This window comes from Ixodes scapularis, unplaced genomic scaffold, assembly GCF_016920785.2.
Source record: "Ixodes scapularis isolate PalLabHiFi unplaced genomic scaffold, ASM1692078v2 PGA_scaffold3__209_contigs__length_174095766, whole genome shotgun sequence".
NCBI lineage: Eukaryota > Metazoa > Arthropoda > Arachnida > Ixodida > Ixodidae > Ixodes > Ixodes scapularis.
Genome location: NW_024609868.1, coordinates 37,217,201 through 37,236,461, shown reverse-complemented (window position 1 = coordinate 37,236,461; position 19,261 = coordinate 37,217,201). Strand labels below are relative to the sequence as shown.

General features: G+C 44.2%; 1 protein-coding gene and 1 pseudogene across 1 annotated transcript in view; both read left to right on the top strand.

The window, feature by feature from the left end:
- The first annotated feature begins 236 nt into the window (after nt 1-236).
- LOC120836616 lies at nt 237-1,542 on the top strand (annotated as a pseudogene).
- Nucleotides 1,543-11,491: 9,949 nt separating this feature from the next.
- The window catches only part of LOC115327937, a 30,059-nt gene continuing 22,289 nt past the window's right edge, over nt 11,492-19,261 (top strand). Inside the window, exon 1 of the mRNA XM_029988991.2 lies at nt 11,492-11,614. Coding sequence (XP_029844851.2) covers nt 11,492-11,614 — 123 coding nt within the window. The remainder of the gene's footprint in view (nt 11,615-19,261) is intronic.

Genomic DNA, 19,261 nt, shown 5'->3' with positions numbered 1-19,261 from the left:
GGACGGACGCCTCGATCACCGCAGACTGGGCTGATGGCTCACGCTTTCATGGCGGGGCGTTTTCTGCAACGTCAGTCCACCAGCCATTGCCGCCGTTTCCACAAGTCACCAGCGAAACTGTACTCACCGACCAGGGCGTCGCCAACCGGCCAACAGCAGCAACGTCCTTCGAGAAGCCTATATCAACGGCGCCGAAACCGGAGCAGTTCAGTGGGTGTGGCAGCCTACGCGACAACATGCTGAAACCACTTTTCATCGTACAGATTGCTCTGCTGATCGGGACACGGCCACCCAGCCAGCGTAAAGGGACAGACATCGGATGGACGGACGCCTCGATCACCGCAGACTGGGCTGATGGCTCACGCTTTCATGGCGGGGCGTTTTCTGCAACGTCAGTCCACCAGCCATTGCCGCCGTTTCCACAAGTCACCAGCGAAACTGTACTCACCGACCAGGGCGTCGCCAACCGGCCAACAGCAGCAACGTCCTTCGAGAAGCCTATATCAACGGCGCCGAAACCGGAGCAGTTCAGTGGGTGTGGCAGCCTACGCGACAACATGCTGAAACCACTTTTCATCGTACAGGTTAGTGGCAAACGCCATTATGGATTGAGAAGTAACAATTTGTTTCTCATTGTGCTGCCGCACCCACAACGGCTACTGTGTATTTTCGCTGAGTGCTTTGATTTGTGTAATCTCCTCTTACTCTCTGGGGATATTGAAAGTAATCCGGGCCCAGATACGGAAGAAACCTTACAAAAACTTTTGGTAGGTCAAAATAAGATATTCGAGGCGATTAAGGAAATAAAATTCACTCAAAGGAAGGTCGAAGAAAGAATAGGTGCTATTGAAGAAACCGTTGAATCATTCAAGAGCGTCTAAAAAAATTTTGACATTTTTTCGAGTACTGTGCTCACATTAAAACAAACAGTTTCTTCACTCGAGAACAAAGTAGACGACCTAGAAAACCGAATGCGCAGAAACAATTTAATCTTTTTTGGAATTCCTGAAAATCTCAACGAAACCAAGCGGGATCTAGAAAAAGTTATCATCTCTGAGATTCTTGAAGACAAACTAGGCATTGAAAATGTTGGGGTGGAGAGGATTCATAGGATTGGAAGACCGAATAAGGGGAAATCAAGGCCTGTAATATTGAAACTCTTTGACTATAATGTAAAAGAAAACATCCTGAGAAATGCGCGGAAACTTAAGGGAACCAAAATATCAATATCTGAAGACTTTTCGATTCATATCAGACAAAAAAGGAAGCTTCTCTGGAACAGTGCTAAAGAAGACCGTGACAAAGGCGAGAAAGTCGTGCTACGATTCGATAAGTTGATAGTTGGCAATTCTTGCTATCAGTGGGATCCCGTGAAAAACGCCCGTATTCTGATTAACTCAAGGCAACGAGACGACAGAAACGCGCAATCTAACAACGAATGACATCAGTGCTCGAGATCTCGTTCGTTCACTCTTATCAATGTAAACGCCAGAAGTGTAGTAAATAAAACTGCTGAACTAGAACACATGTTATTGTCCGATGATCCTGATATAGTTGTATTAACAGAAACATGGTTGCACGATAATATTACCGATAATGAAATCATTCCACCAACACATCAAATTTTCCGAAAAGACCGGGATACGAGAGGGGGAGGAGTGGCAATAGTTCTTAAAAATAATATCGATGCAACATTAATTCACGATACCTTAAACATCGAATCGATCTGGGTCAAGCTGCGTGTTCATAATGGTCCGATTCTTCTCGGGGCGATCTACCGACCGCCAAATGCTTCTGAAAGCGTATTAGAAAAACTATACGACTTTGTAAATCTGCAAAGACGACGTTTTTCAAACATTGTAATCGCAGGTGATTTTAACCTTCCCAACATCAACTGGGAAAATTTAACACCTTTAAACTTTAATTGCAAGCACTCGGAGCTTTTGGTTAATATGGCATTTGATAATGATTTGACGCAAATTGTTACATGTCCCACGAGAATTTCAAGTACAACCAATAATATCTTTGATCTCGTATTTATATCTCAGGAGTTAATGGGTAAAGAATTCACTTGCCAAGTTAGAGAAGGAATATCTGACCACCATTTGGTTTGGTGTAAATGTGCCGGAGAACTTCATACTAAAAAAGCAGACCGATTGATCAAAGTGCCTGATTACACTAGAGCGCTAGACGAAAGCATTTTAGATCACCTTGAATTATCATTTGACAGTTTTTGTGAACAAAGTGAACGTGCATTAGATATTAACGATATATGGCTGTCATTTAAGAATTCCGTTCTGTACTGTATAGAAAGGTTTATACCGACACGTTGCAAACGAACACGAAAAAATAATCCTTGGATTACTCGGGAGGTTTTGCATCTCAAACGTAAAATAAACAGAATTAGAATTAAAAACCAAAGAACAGACAAACCTAGTATAACACAACTTCGAAAGCAATTAAGGTCAATGATTCAGGAGTCAAAACGATATTTCCATAATGTGACCTTAGATAAATTTTTGGTAACCGATCCTATTAAATTTTGGCGATATATGATCAAATCAAAACAGCCAATTAATACCATAAGACAGAACGGAACAGAAATTGATGATCCATTCGAAATTGCCAACTCATTCAACGAATACTTCGCATCCGTGTATACCACGGATAATAACCAGAATCCAACCATAGAATTCTCACCGAAAAGCATTCCGAGTGTTACCATATCTAAAGAAGGCATTTTTGCAGCATTGCTTAATCTTGATACTAAAAAATCTGTAGGACCAGACATGATCCCAAACATTTTTTTAAGACGGTATGCGGAATCCTGCTCAAATTTCTTGCTTGTAATTTTTAATAAGTCAATTGAATTAGGGCAAATCCCCGACGATTGGAAAACTGCTAAAATAGTTCCAATATTCAAAGCAGGAGATTCCCATCATGTTAATAACTACCGCCCAATATCAATTTTGAGCAGCTGTGCAAAATTGATTGAGCATATTTTGTTTAAACATATTGTCTCTTTTCTTGAAGAGAATAACTTTTTCAATAAAGATCAACACGGTTTTAGACGTAATTTATCTACAGTTACGCAACTAGTGCTCACTGTGAATGATTTCGCAAAGTCAATTGACTCCGGATATCAGACGGACGTAATTTTTATAGATTTTGCAAAAGCGTTTGACCGCGTGCCTCACGGAAAACTACTCTTCAAACTGAGATCCTTATTAAACAATGAACAGATATTAAAATGGTTAGAAGCATATTTAAATAACAGAAAACAGTTTGTACAAATACAGGATTCCCGCTCATCCACATCAAAAGTAGAATCCGGAGTTCCTCAGGGATCAGTTCTGGCACCCCTACTTTTTCTAATTTTTATAAATGACATTACAGTGGACAGATCTGTTCAGATTCGCTTATTTGCCGATGATTGTATAATTTATAAGCAAGTCAAATGCTCAAATGACCAAGTAGTCTTAAACAAGAGTTTAGAAATGATCTCAGAATGGTGTGATGATTGGCAAATGTCTCTAAATAAACAAAAATGTGCACATATGACGATAACTAGGAAAAAAAAACCAATGACTTTTAATTATACTCTTCAAGGAACCGCTTTAAATACCGTATGTGAATACAAATACCTAGGATTAATCATAACTTCAGATCTGCGTTGGAACTCACATATTGACTTTATCTCCCGAAAAGCAATGAATAAATTATGGGCATTAAAAAGGAAACTGAAGGACTGCTCGAGCAAAACGAAACTAATGGCGTACAAAACGTTTGTAAGATCTATACTCGAGTATGCCGACGTTGTGTGGGATCCTTACACAAAATGTAATATTAACAAATTAGAAAGAATTCAGAAGAAGGCATTAAGATTTATATTTAACAAGTATGGCAGAAACACCTCGGTTTCGGAGCTTTATGTACAGGCCGGCCTTCCGCTTTTAGAAAAACGTAGAAAGATCAATCGACTGAAATTTATTTTTAATCTAATAAATGGGAACTACAACTTGGATTATCTAGATTACTTTCACTTCAACACAGCTAGGTTTACAAGAAATAAACACAGTAAATCAATCACTGAAATAAAGTGCAGGACCGACTGTTACAAATACTCTTATTTTCCTCGTACTATCCATGCCTGGAATGCGTTACCCGAACAAATCGTCTCTTCAAATTGTCTAACGTTGTTTCTAACATTGATAAACGAATTACCAGAGTTTTGAGGTTTCAGGCCTTGATACCCCTCAAACGAATATTTTTCTGCTCTTTGTGTGTTCGTGATCATATATGTAAATTTTTTTTTTTTTTTTTTTTTTGTTTTGCTGCGTTGTCACATTCTGTGCTTGCTTTTTTCGTAAGACTTGATCCATGTATCCCTCCTACCTTGGCCGCCCCACGGCGGCCGGTAGTATAAATAAAAAAAAAAAAAAAAAAAAGTTCCCAGAGTGCATTGCGTGGTATTTCGCCGCGATGGGGCGCGTCGGTTTTCGAAGAAGTCCATTGTTTGAAGACCGGTGGTTTAGCTGCGTTTCCATAGAAGCCAACGTTACTAAAACACTCAGTTGGGAAGCTGCCATAGAGACAGCTCTCAAAAAGTGTCCCCGATCTGCCCTCGAGCACCGAGCTAATGGCGAACAGAACGCCGCCATTTCTCCCGCAGCGGCCACTCGAGGAACTGCACATGACGTCTATTTTGCCTTTAATCGTCCATTTTGGGCCGAAACAGATTCAGCGGAAGATGTTACAGGGGTGCCACCCCCGTCTCCCCAGCGGACGCGCCGCGTCGTACTACTGAAGTTAAAATGCACCTAGGTCGGGACGCGCTACCTGAAAGCACCGCTGAGGCATGGTTGTATAAAAACAATATTAATTGTGCCACAAAGCCTTGCAAACTAAAGATTTTAAAAACATCACGCGTCCTTCATTTTGTATTAAACTCCAATAAATTTCATACAATAGGAGTCTTTTCTGTTTGTTTTTACGCAAAAACATGCTTTCTAAAAGCTCATGGTGACCACAGTACAGACAAATGACAAAGAGTGGCGCTTTTGTCGTATTTAGCTGGGTCTCGGTGAACGCCAGCGGCCCAGGTTTCGACAGCGAGTTTCCCAACTGAGAGTTCTAGTAACGTTGATATAAGCTAAGCCTTTTTCTTTCTTTACTTTTTCTACAGGTAAGTTTGCTCTTTGCACCTTTTACGGGCAGAAGTTGGAATTGAATACAGGATCCTTGGTTCTGCAGCGTGAAGCAGACCTTAAACGCTATCTAGGCGCTGTGTTTCGAAACGTAGGTATTTCATAGAATAAATACACTGCAATTACCACAGCAGCCGTCCGGCGCGTCAAGCGACGGGAGGCGAGACTTGGTGGGTGAGGGGGGGGGGGGGGGGGGGGATACTGTTTGTGCAAGCAGCGTCTATGAGCAGTTCCGTAACTGAGATAATCTAATAACGTCTGGGTGGGGTAAGTGTGACGTCACCGCTCCATAGAGTTATTATAATGTACACTAGTGTCTATGCGACTTCCGGTAGGCAAGTTGAAGCAGACAGCAACCAGACTACTCTTGTGGTGCTTCTGCGCATTCCTATGGAAAACGCGCCTGCATTTCGTCTCTTCGACGGAAAATAACATAGATAACTTTTATTATTTGGGTCGTACCGAATAGTATGTACCTTTATTAACATTGTAAAAGTGTAATGGATTTAGTTACAGCCTTTTTCTTTACCAAACCTCTGTTTCATGACAGGTATTCAAAAATGAGCGTCGGTTCTAAGCAAAATAACAATCGAAAGGAATGCAGAGTTTCTTCAAGGTTCGCCAGCATACCGACGTGGTTATGTATTGCTAATATGCCCGCCCTGTCACTATATTAAAATTACTCCGTCGTGCATCTTTACGAGCGGTTAAAAAAATTAGACGCTTACAAATCTCTCTAAAGCAACAGCACAGCTCTTGACGTAAAATATTTTGCGATATACCGTGCTAAAGAATATATATATATATATTTTTTTTTAAATTATTTATTATCATGTTATGTATATAAGCAGGTGAAGGGGAGGGTACGGAGGGCCCTCCTCCTCTTCCGTATCCTCCACATCCCTTCCTCCTGTTACCCCGACGGCGACGCCGACGCCGCAAAACACTGGAACGAGCTTTCGAAATGTAAAGAATAAAGTACTTTGGCTGTGAAAGGTGTATTTTTATTATTTCCTAGGTCGGGCAGCTTTCATCGGGCACCTGTTCTTTGGTTTCTACCTATTTTTAAGGATTTCGAGTGTGCGGGTGGTGTTTTCAACGCAGAACAAGCATCTTCGCACATATTCATGAGCAGAAAGAATACATTAGTACTTATTTATTGTAAATCCGACTGTATTACATGGTCTTCAATTTATTTTGATCGTCTGCGTGCACAAGGAGTTACTTATCCAGTGTTACTGCGTAATCCTTGCTGCCTCTCTTGGTTTTCCACGTGTTCTTCGTTCGTTTGGCACGTACATCCCCAATGCTGAAAAGCGCCAACGCCGTGTTCGCGCTAACAGTGCCCGACAGTGCACATAAATACATGTACGAAGTACGTTTAGCGCCGTTTTCCATGCCACGAATTTAAAATAAAAACGGCATAACTGACCAATTATTTCATCTCCGTGACTGAGAAATGTTCCAATTTGACTAGTACGCTCGAATTTTTCGTGATATTTACTCTTATAATCAATCGCAGGGAAAAAAGCACTCGCATTTTTCCATAGAAATGCATTACAGGAAGTCAATTTCCGACTGGTTGCTTTCTGCATCAATTTGCCGCAGCACACTAGCGCCAGTTGAATTTCTAGCGTACATTATAATAACTTTATGCATCGCTCCAAACAGACCGTTGATAGGGGCATTGTAATCGACGAATACATGAGACTGTATTCTGCTCTGAAAGAATGGAATCCACTGCAGAATCACCACTCAAAGAGAAAAACGAGAAAAAAGGCGTCCGTGAAGATTCAACACAATGTGGCAGAAGCAGTCATTTGCCGAACCGAACACTAGATGCCTCACAAGAATACCTTGGGCTTCTTTGAAGCAATCGCTTGTTGCCAATTTACGTGTAGGACGTTTCAAACCTGGTACACTTCGAAAACTTTGTCGCGAACGAAATCTACGGCAGCCCCACAGGTCGCAGCACAGCACACAAGACACTAGGCCAGGAAGGAGGCATTCCGGGATTGGAAAAAGCTACTACGTCATTCGTGAAAAATTTACCACGTGATCAGGCTCCTGCCGATGCCCGAGACCAGAGAGCGGAGTCAGGTGATAAAAAAGTATCCGGTTGATTGGTCCGGCGAGTGCTCACCTTCTTCCACGCTTTCAGCTTAGGGAGAGAGGGAAAAAGAGAGAAGGAGTAGGACAATGGCATCTCCTTCAAGGCCAAAAGGGGGGCGCGCTCACAAAGACTTATCTTCAGCAGTGTTAGGACGAACGCGTTACAAGTAACGACGTTACTGGTAACGCGCTTGTTTTTCGACTAACGTATACTAACGTACTCGTTAGAATCCCAAATGTCTAACGAGTAATGTCGTTATTATTTTGCGTTATTGCCTATCAAATTACGCCCCCCGTTACTCGTTACTTTTGATGAAAAATGACCGCATGATTGTTTGAAAACAAAATAATTTTTATACTGTACACTGCGTAAAAGTGGCGAAGAAACCCCAACAAAGCTATAGATACGTAGACCGACACGCGGGCTTGACATCACGGAGCTGCGGCGGCGCTGCGATCGCTCCGGAGCCGGGTGGTGTGGGCAGAAGGGCGCGCGTTTTGCATGGGCGTGAGAGCTTTTCAGCATGCCGCAAAGTTGTGTAGCCGTTAATTGCACCAAAAGGTACAGAAAAAGTAGCGGAGTGAGGTTTCACAAGTTCTCGGCTGACTGAAACGCATAGAAGGTGGATAATATCCGTGGATCGAAAGGAATGGTTGCCTCGCGAGGACGACCGTTTGTGCGGCAAGCACTTTCTTGAAGGCAAGTGTGGCTTCCATTTCAATCTCTGTCCCGAGGCTTGCTCATGTCCAGGGAAACCGTCATCTCACCGCAATCACTCAGATTTTGTACCTACGGTGTACGCGCACAAAGCTCCGGCCAAGCGCTCGTCGATGGCTCGCTACCATGTGTTGGCAGCAACACGTTACTGGTAATGTGTTACTTTTCTTTGTGGAACGTAGCGTACTCGTTAAGTTTTAAAACAGTAACGAATAACGCGTAACGTAGTTGCGTCACTCGTTACATATTCTCCCCAACACATGAAGAAAGTACCTTGTTTTCGTGCTTTCATGCTTTGTTTTACCTTCAGCCCAGACATACGAGCTGATGGGGCCAATCAGAGAGCGGGCGCCATTATGGTGTTCGTCATGTTTCTGTACGTGTTTATATATATATATATATATATATATATATATATATATATATATATATATATATATATATATATATATATATATCATCGCTGAACCAATCACGAACAAGAAAGTCCCAGTGACTCGCTCTTTTGACGCTCCTTGATTGATCCCACGAGCTCGTAGCTTCGGTTGCGTATTAACTTAAGCTGAAACAAACTATTAGCGCCAAGGCATTAATTATTGCACTATATTCCACCTACCTTCAAAATTTCGCTTGTGTTTTCCTCATGCAAAAAGTCCCACTTCAGAAAAGCCCCAACACCCACGCCCTTTGTTCCACAGTCAAAAACGCTGTCGTTAAGAAACAAACAAACAAACAAACACCGTTATTGTCGATTTATAAATAAAAAAGTAATGCAAAATTAACGTGCGTTACTTTGTATCGCTAACTGTAACGCACTCCTTTTATTTTGAGGTAACATAGGTCGGTGACGCTTTTTTTATTTGCAAGTAACGAGTAACGTATTTCGTTACTTTTTTTCGGTAACGCCTACAACACTGCTTCCGTGCTACCATGCGGAAGGAGGCCGGCGGCAGAACGGAAAGAGCTTTACCACTTGCCCTGCCTTGTGGTCACGCGGGTAAGAAAAATATCATACCGTGACTTGAAGGACGGTGTGTGTATTTAGTCAATTAATAAATACACTTCCGCAGACCCGCAGTCTGGTGATCTACTGTGCTGATCCAGGCGGCAGCGCGGAAAGCGGCTCGAAGTAATTGTAGGCCTCGAGAGACCTGTACGCCTGTACCGTGTCGGCCCTGAACTGGCTTGGCGAAAAAACCAGATAAACGAGGACGTGAGCCATCGACGTCGGTGGCAGCAACTTCACGTAGGAACTCCAGCAGTCCTTGTGTTCGGCGTATGGATCGTCTAAGGCAACGCCGTCCACGCACAGTTTATCTCGATACCGCTGCCGTTCAGGCTCGGGTAGCGAGCTCAAATAGTCGGGCATAAGATACAACATACGTTGACAGGAAATACGACGCACACGTAAATATAGAAGCGTCTCTACAACGTCAACAACGAGCGCACGCCACACAACGCAATGGCGAAAACACGGAGAGCCTGGCCGCTTTTGTCCACATAGCTTCTGCACATACGCGGCTTTCCGGCCGTGTTGGTATACAAACAGAGCCGCGCCGATCTCCTCGAGAAGACATTTTCAATGTTCTCAGGACCGGGCCCAAAAGGAGCGAGATAATCACTGCGCGGAACCCCTAAGCGTCTTTGGTGCAGTCCTTGTATAGAAGCTGCTAAGATCACCGTCGCTGCACCCTGAAGGAGCTGCCGTCTCAATGGAAAGAGACATTCGTTCAGAAGGCAACTTTCTGCTGCCGCTCGAAGGAATTTGCCGGCCATCTTCCACTCACTTTTCGCGCAAGATGGCAACTCCGTTACCATGGCCCGGGCTAAGTGCTATGTTTGAACTGAGGGAAACGAAGTCAGATAATTTACTCTTTAAATGTCTACTCTGTATGCCGAAACACTAGTTGGCAGTGTGATTCCAGTAAAACTTACCCTTAGAAAACAAAATGTTTTTTTTCTAGAAATGATTTTTTTGTTGTTAGTGTTTTATATTCCCGCTTCGTTTTACGGAAATAAAAACGAAAATGTAACGGATAAAAATCATTCTCTAACTTAAATAAGTAACGAAATTACTTTAGAATTGCTTTGTAACATATGTAAATATTTCCTTACAAAATTACTCATAAATGCAAGGAATTACAAGTACCTAATTGCGTTACTTGTAACAGATTACTTGCAAGTCTGCTTGCCGGCAGTGTTTATGTCTCCGGCGTCCAAGCTGAAAACGGCTAGTTTGTGGCCGGACTCTTGCCGACCTTGTTTATGTCTCCGGAGGTTAAGAACTTGCCAGTGGCCAAGCTGTCCAGATACTGGCCAACCGACGGCCGATCGACGATCACTTTTTGGTACTGCTGGGTAGTTAACGCCGCGTCTACACTAACTCTTCGATCCCCCTTTGGACGGTCCGCATGAATCGGGTTCTTAAGGTATCGCTCTAGGATTTACTGCGGAAGTGCCTGAAGATAGTGGAAGCTTTCACTAAAATTGTGAAAAGATTGGCTTGTTTGAGTAAATCATGAAAAATTAACAACTATGTTTTCTTTATACTTAGCGTACACCTAAATAGTATTCTGTGTCACTGTGGCGCTTATTTGAGCCAAATGAAGTAGAGGACAAGTAATCCAATAGGTGTTTTTCACCGATTATTTAGTCGTAATAAACGCCTGAATAGCCAAAAACGATGTTTTGTAATGATTTTGAGAAAAAGGCTTAGCGATAATTGTTTTATAAACAAAAACTTTTTTTTTTTACTTTGAAGGTTTTATGTATTTATACTCTCAACTAATGAACGCACCACCTTTGAGCACCTCTGCAGTAAACCCCAACGCGTTACGTTTAGAAACCGATTATTTGCGGACCGCCCAAAGCGTTAGTTTGCACGTGGGAGTTCAATGAACGGTATTTATCAGAGGTGCTGGAAGGCAGTTTCAATGAGACGATTTTCTTGGTAGAGGTTGTACCACTGAAAACAAGAGGTCTTTCAACTATAGCGAAATGACAGCTGCAGCATTTTTCCCGAGGAGAGTAAATTCGAATGGTTCAGTCTTGGTTCTTTAACTCACAAAGTTACAACCTGAGGGTCACCGACACGGGTTAGTCGTCGTTAACTACGGGATGTTTTGAAGCATTCGACAGAAAATGTCGAACCCTCATCCTGATGCCTCACACAAACATACCTAAACTGGTCATAGTTCAAAGTAGAACTAAATAAAATTATGACTTCAAGTAAAAAAACATTTTGTTCAAAAAGCTCTATCGACAAGAAAAAAAAAAAAAAAAAAAAAAGAAAGAAAGAAAAAAGACTTTGGCCAGCTCATTATCATTTTACATTTCCTGGCCTCGATGGAACAGAGAAATTAAAGTGTGACTTAGAGTTCGGTCATAAAACTCGGCACTGTTATATACTATGTAGCATTCACAGGACAAGTAGCCTTTGTGAAAGGACTGCACTATGTCCGCCATGTTCAGCGGTTTGTTCGCAGCGACTGCTTTTTCGGCTTTTCTTTGCTCCAGCGCCAGCCCGTCCTATCCTGAGCTGAATCCAGCACTTGGGAAGTACCAGAACGTTGCTCTAGTACGTAAAAATTAATCTTGCGTTTTTTTTTGTTTGTTTTTTTTGCGTTTTCAGGAATTTTTGTAAGTATATACGTACCCGCAATGCTCTGAAAACGCCAATCATCGGCTTACCTTCGATCCGTCTAGCCAATGAGTAAGGTGGGCGGCGTCGCGCCCTGAAGCTGCGGTTTTACTCCTAATACATCACACACAAAGGCAGCCTGCAGGCACTCTCTAGGGCGTGTTTCTTCACTCTTCTTGTACGTAGTTCAACTACTCTACTAAAGCTACTATAGTTTAACTACTTTTCTGAGTCACTTAGTAACTTTCAGTTAATTCTTATTTTGCCAATTAGTAGTTTACTTTGATTATTTTTACGAGTAACTTCTTTTCAAATTACAACTTACTTTCCAATTTTATTATCTGTTTTGCCCATGAGCCCCTCACTGCAACAACACTGCTACGAGCCGCGGGGAGCGAACAGACATGGCACAAGAGAGGCCGAGTTTCGCCCACTACAGGAGGTGCACACAATGCATCTTCGCCCAAAACAGCCCACAAAATGCAGCGCCTGCTCTGAAGCTCATCTGGTGCTCCCGTAGTTTGTGCTTTACTTCAAGAATCGCGTGCTAAAGGGCAACGCAAAGGTGATCGTTTTGCGTTGCCTTTCCTCCGAAAACTCAGAACATGCAGGTCTTCAAAGATTTGAAGATCGTTCGAGAAATCTTAGTAATTCCCTCAACGTGTTTACATTCTCTGAGCATGTACTTGCACTTTACTAAAGTGTTTTTTTTTTTCTGGTACTTTTCGAGGAAAGTTAAACTCCCGACTTCAATGTACATTCATCGAATTTGAAAACAAAAAATGGCGTATCGTAGTGTGAAAACGCGCTCTTTCGAGACGTCATCAGGTCATTTCTCTAAGTGAAGTAATGGCGGCTATAAGACCGACACAAATAAGTGGCTTATAAGTTGATTGTGTCAAATAGTTCGTCAGCGAGAGTAAAAGAACTACTCTGTGGCGACTTGATTTTGTACATTATTTGCTGCCATTTCTGTAAAAACTGATGCACCTCCGACTGCCCCTGGAGCAGTGCATACCTATTAAAACAAAGAACACTATAGGGAATAGAAAGGGCGTCATGAAAGATTGCGGTAAAAGCACTTGTACTTTGCCTTGAAATATACTGTATTTATAGTACGTTACTTCAAGTACATTGCACCCGGCGTACTTACTACTTTACTTGAAGTACATAACCTCTAATTTACTTTGTACTTTACTTCAAGTACTGTTTAGATGTACTATCGTGGACACTGTTAGATAACACCGCAGCGGCGGCCGTCCCGTACCCCCAGCGCCCCATAGCAGGCACCGTCCAAAACTACGCACATGCGCCGTGTGGCGGCCTCGCTCTTCCCGCCTGCGAGCACATCCTCGCTTTGTCGTCTGCTAGGCACAGAGCAGACGACGCCACAGCGCTCGCCAATTTTCGCTGAACACGGTTCAGCGAACAACAGCGTAAGAGGTGCCCACGGTTGATTCCCTGACTCCGCAGGCTAAGGATAATCATCGCCACTAAATGTAACATCACGGTGAAATAATTTTTTTTATAGGACAAACTTGCAGTTATACTCTGTTTCACTTTAGGTCTAAGCGCAAAGGACGCTACGAAACGATAGGACCAACCAAGCAGCGACAAAATTACTTTTTGCACCTTATTGGGTCCCCCGGTGATGCACTCCGTGATGTTGCGCCTTTGCCGCTATTTGATTGGCTCTGTCGTTTTGCAGCGTACGCTGCGGTCGGACTTAAGGTGAAACGGAGTATAACAGTCTATTTTTTTATCACACCTGCTGCGCTCATGCTGGTTTGCGAACGCATATTGGTAAAAATGCATTGCGCACGCCTGTTTCTGAAAAAGCGAAAAAAAAAGAACTTAAACAGGGGTAGTGCCCTAATGACTTTGCAATCTGCCCAAATAAAAATCGCCGGTTGAAAATAAGTTTGCGACCAGTTCGCTATGGCGAGGGTACCAGACAAGCAGCACTGTGGCATCGCCTGCTCTGCGCCTAGCAGACGACAAAGCGAGGGTGTGCTCGCAAACGGGAAGAGCCAGTCCACCACACGGCGTATGCGCGGAGTTTCGGACGGCGCCTGCTATGGGGCGCTGGGGGTACGGGACGGCCGCCGCTGCCGTGTTATAGCTAACAGTGTCCACGATAGTACTTTACGCAACACTTTAAACAAGCCAACCTCACTCTCTAAAAAGTCAAGTTCAAACAGTGCTAAACCTCAAAGTAGATATGATGCATTTGTAAAATAACTGGACAATATTACTGGTTAAATCGTAGAAAATGGGTTTAATGGGACGATGCCCGTTTCTGGATCGCACTGTAATAGATAAGCAAAAAAAAAAAAAAATGGATGCGTGCTTTTAAAGTGGCTTTCGTGATCGTCGTCGTCTTCTCTCTCTGACCGATCGCTGTTGAAAATATTCAACAGGCTGCCGCCTCAAGGGGACAACGAGGCACCTCGAGTGAATAAAGCAGTTGTACTGGCGGTCGTAGTATTTGTCTACTTGCCAAATACAAGTCGCATGATTGAACGAGGGAATCCCGACCTGCATGCAATTCCGTTATCCGTCCCAGTTTTCACATCGTTTTAGGACGCATTGGCTCATGAATAATTACGATGTCTCCGACCTTTAGATCATTATTTTCCTCTGACTTCGCATGATGTGCCGAACGAAGCTGCAGAGGGTAGTCGGCCATCCATATTTTCCAAAACTGTGCATCTAGTAGTTGTCGGTAGTTCCAGCGTTTTGAGAGTTCGTCTGCCCTTCGTTGCAGCGCCTCGGCGTTTTTGGATAACGGCAATGCTGTGAGTCGCTTGCCGATCGAGAAATGAGCAAGAGTTAAGGCTCTTGGCTGGTCGTGCTCTCAATGCATAAACGTCACCTGTCTTGAATTCACCGCAGCCTCGACTTTTCGCATTACAGTGGTGAGCTCTTCGAAGTTTAGTGAACTTCGTCCAACAATCTTTCTAAGGCAGGACTTCACTCTATGAAACATCCTCTCCCAAACAGCTCCCCACCAGGCTGCCCGTTCAGCGCTAAATTTCCAGGCTATCTGGTTGTGGGCAACGTAATCTTGAACGTCCTGGTGCGCGTAAGGCTGTCAATACCTACTTGATGTCTTTAAACAACCTTTTAAAGGTGAGAACGTTGTCCGAGTAGATGACCTTTGGCAGACCTCTTCGTGCCACAAAACGACGTAGTGTTAATAAAAAGGTCTAGGAAGACATGCTTGATATGACTTCCAAGGTGGACCGCTCTTGTCACTGCGCACGTAAAGAAAGCTATGAAAACTTTGTTCGGAATCTGCTCTTGGTATAAAGAAGGCCTACAAAGTCGACTTCCACTATCTCAAGAGGGTTTGTGGGCTCGATGCGATCAGCAGGTAGACAAGCTGTAGCTGCTGAGAGTGGCTTGAGCCGATATCTAGAGCATGTTGGGCATTTGTGTATACTCTTCTATACCAGTTGTTTGCCTGGAATAAGCCAACATTTTTTGCGCAGTTGCTTTAGTGTCTCTGCAGCTCCTCTGTGTAGAACTCGGATGCGTGCACTTAAGATTATCTACTCCGCTATGGCGGTGGTTGGCAGGTAGAATGAGAGGATGTTTTACTTCTTCTGTGGAACGCAACTCTGGGAGCCTTCCGCCTACTCGCGACGCTCCTTTGTCATCAAGAAACGGATTCAGCTCGGCGATCTTTTAGCTTTTACTTACTTGCCGTTTTTCTGTTAGTAAGCTATCTCTTCAGAGAATACCGTGTTTTGAACATGTGTGATCCAGTACAGTTCTGCTCGGGTTACTTCGTCCGCTGAGAGGTGATTTGCTGACAGCTTTTCGTTTGAACAGCTGTTCGTAAAACGAGGTATCCATGCAGTAGCTCGGATTACCTTCTGCAGACTGCTGTAACAATGGAGTCGAACAACAACTCGAAAGAACTCGTTCTAGCTGGTAGCACCGCAGCAGGTATGCAATCTTCCTTCTCCACCTGAGCTTCTTCAAAGCAGTGGTAGGGCCATTCAGAAATGGGTCTCTGGAGCCACACTGGACCTTCCCACCAAGCTTGGGCAGCCTTCATTCTTTAGGCAGAAATTTCCCTAGTGAAAAAATCGGCCGGATTTTCCTTTCCTGGAAAATACCTGCAGTGGGAATTTGCTGTCAGCCGTTGAATCTCTTAAACTTGATTTGCGACAAACGTTTACCAACGCTGCGGTTTTCCTTGGATCCACTTCAGAGTAATCGTAGAATCTGTCTGCATGTAGCAGATGAAGTCTTCTCTGTCAAACGTCTTCTGGACGTACCTCAAAAGCCGAGCTCCGATGAGTGCTCCTATCAGCTCTAACCGTGGGAGCGTTTGCCTTTTGAGTGGGGCAACACGAACCTTTGCTAGTAATAGACGAGCATCGACGTTTCCTTCATTGTCAGATGATCGAATGTAAACTGCAGCACCGTATGCTTTAGGACTGGCATCCGTGAACACATGCAGTAAGGTAGACCGCTCTAATCCTCACAATTCGTGGAATAGGAATCGGGATATGGCGAGTGCTTGAAGCTGATCAAGTTCGTCGCACCACGTGCTCCAATCATTGCTGATCTCCACAGGAACCTCAGCGTCCCATAATATATTTTGTTCCCAGAATCGTGAATGGCGCAATTAGACCAATGATATGGAAGATTCGAGCCGATGCTTGGAGAATGAACCTCTTAGTGTTGACTCGTGACTCCAGTAAACTTAGGAAGGTTTCTAGTGACACCCTAAAGGCCGGTTCACACATACAGCGAAGCGCTAAGTTAGCGCTACGTGAGCGCTCGAAGGAGCGCTCATGTGGCGCTTTGTAGCGCGTGATCTAACGCTCGGTTAGCGCTTCAGTAACGCTCTGTTAGCGCTACAGAAGCGCTTTGTTAGCGCTCTGTTAGCCCTACAGAAGAGCTTTGTTAGCGCTCTCACACTCCTTGTGCCGTGCTTGCTGCTGCGGAACAGGGCGTGTACGGCGATTCCTTTGTTGTTGTTTTTCCTTTGGCATTGAAAGAAGAGGAAGTAAAACAGCCGCTCTCCAAGCTAAAGCGGGTTTCACATGAAGCGATTTTGGCCCTAGAGCGGCGCGATTTCTGCCGTCGCGGCGCTCGTGCCGCAGAATTGCTGGTGCTGGCCAGAGCGCCGCGACGGCAGAAATCGCGCCGCTCTAGGGCCAAAACCGCTGCATGTGAACTAGGCTAAAAGGTCGCGCAGGCGATCCAGATTCCAGAGTCATGGACTCTGAGCGCCTAATTCATTGGGTACGACCTCATCGTTTTCTATTCGATATGCGTGACCCTGGTTTCAAAGACACGCAGTTAAAAATAACCGCCTTCGAAAGAGCTCTGTGTCTCGGTCCCTCAACCTAGGAACAAGGCTCGCCGGTACCTGTCGGTATCTCGGTGGCGAAAGATTTCGCGCACCCAGAAGGCTCTTCTGGGCGTTTAGCCGTCCAAACACATATGCACTAATCGCGTATGTAAGAGCATTTGTCGCATTTCTATTTCAGCATCCCATATCCGCCATGGTGCTGCTTAGAGTCACTAAATGAGCTGCGCTTAGAGTATCGGCACTCCTAGAGTCACTAAATGAGCTGCGCTTAGATTATCGGCACTCCGTTCCCCGGCATTGTTGTGGGCGCCGCCATTTTGGCTCGTATGCAGAGCAAACGGAACTGCCTGTCGTCATGATTCAAAAGTGCGACTTCCTCAGCATTAGATTCGGTGTTAGGAAGGTCACGTAATATTGCTTTGCTCTGTCACGAACTGTTTAAACATTTGTGGAGGGCGGAAAGGCGTTTCCTATGCTTTCAGATAAAGCTTCAGATAACCAGCACCCATGATTTTAAGACACAATATGGCCAAGTGTCGTTACTCTGAAGCGTAGCTTATTTAGTGGCACTAGGCACTCCGTTCTCCGGCATTGTTGTGGGCGCCGCCATTTTGGCTCGTATGCAGAGCAAACGGAACTGCCTATCGTCATGATTCAAAAGTTCGACTTCCTCAGCATTAGATTCGGTGTTAGGAAGGTCACGTAATATTGCTTTGCTCTGTCACGAACTGTTTAAACATTTGTGGAGGGCGGAAAGGCGTTTCCTATGCTTTCAGATAAAGGTTCAGATAACTAAAGTCGGTTGCAAGCTAAGAAAAAACCGGAAATGCCTCTCAGAGGAAAATGTAATCCTACGCCGAGAGACGCCAGCCAATCGTTTTCATGACGTCACGATTCCGTGGACCAATCGCGATCCTTTTGAAAAAAAAAAAAAAATAGCCCAACATGGCTGCTGGTAAAAAATAGCGCAACATAGCAACGCGACGCTAGTTTCTCGTGACAATTATTCTGCTTTTTTGCACCCTGTTTGACGTGCCCGAGGTTACGCCACGAAATCTTAATGGTATCGGCTTGCGTTTGCAGCAGTTTTTGCGCGACAACGTGAGAATCCAGCGACGCTATCGCCAACGAAAATTTCGAAGCAGGCGCGAGGCTTAGGACTACTGAGAGGTATGTTAGACGGTATGTTAGACAGTATCTTGGACAGAAAATGAATTGGGAAGACGGTACATAGGACATGACTTTCTTTCTTTACTAAACAGCTATTTCATTGACAAAAACGTATTCTAACTTATTTAAATGTCCTGAATGAATTAAATAAATATTGTAGTAGTTTAAGACACGTTTCCTGGAGGAAGAAAAAGCAACGCTGCTAGCGAACTAATTTCTCGACGGCGCAGCACTTCAGATGGGCGCAATGCGCTTGTGGGTGGGGCTAAAAGATTGTTCTCAGGTTGCATCCGACTATAGCACTCATGATTTTAAGACACAATATGGCCAAGTGTCGTTACTCTGAAGCGTAGCTTATTTAGTGGCACTAGTGCTGCTGATGCACACCCAACCACAGGAACCGGAACCGCATGCACGCGCTAATCCGCAGCACCGCGGTACAAGAAGTGCTACTGAAGCGCTAACACGGCGCTACTGAAGCGCTAACAAGGCGCTACTGGAGCGCTAACAAGGCGCTACAGAAGCGCTAATCGCGCGCTGTGTTAAAATAAAGTCACACGCCAGGAAGCGCCACATGACCGCTTCTTGGAGCGCTCTCGTAGCGCTGACTTTGCGCTCCGCTGTATGTGTGAACAGGCCCTAAAGGTGTCTTCAAGCGTGCTCCATAACACACCAAGGATCTTTGTTCCTGGAGTTCTTTCTGCAGGTCCATCAGGAATCTCGTGGCCACTTTCTGTGAAGCTCCTTTGTAAATCCTTGTAGTTCGATGTCCACTTCTTCATTATTATTCCAGCCGATTGCATAATTTCTTGAGTTTTCGAGTATATCTTAAAGGCGTCATTTTCATTTGCGGCTCCAGTGAGGAGGTCATCGACATAGAATGACTTCGCCAACATATCGGCACTCTCTGTGTTTGTTAATAGTTTGAAAGTTGTGCTGGAGCGTAGCTGTGAGTGAAAAGGGGCTAGAAGTAGTTCCAAAAGGTACGCGCGTCATTCTCCATTCCTGCAATAGCGGTAGAGCCCCAACCGTCTGCGGTTCGCTCGCGAACCAAAGAAAACGAAGAGCATTCCGATCCT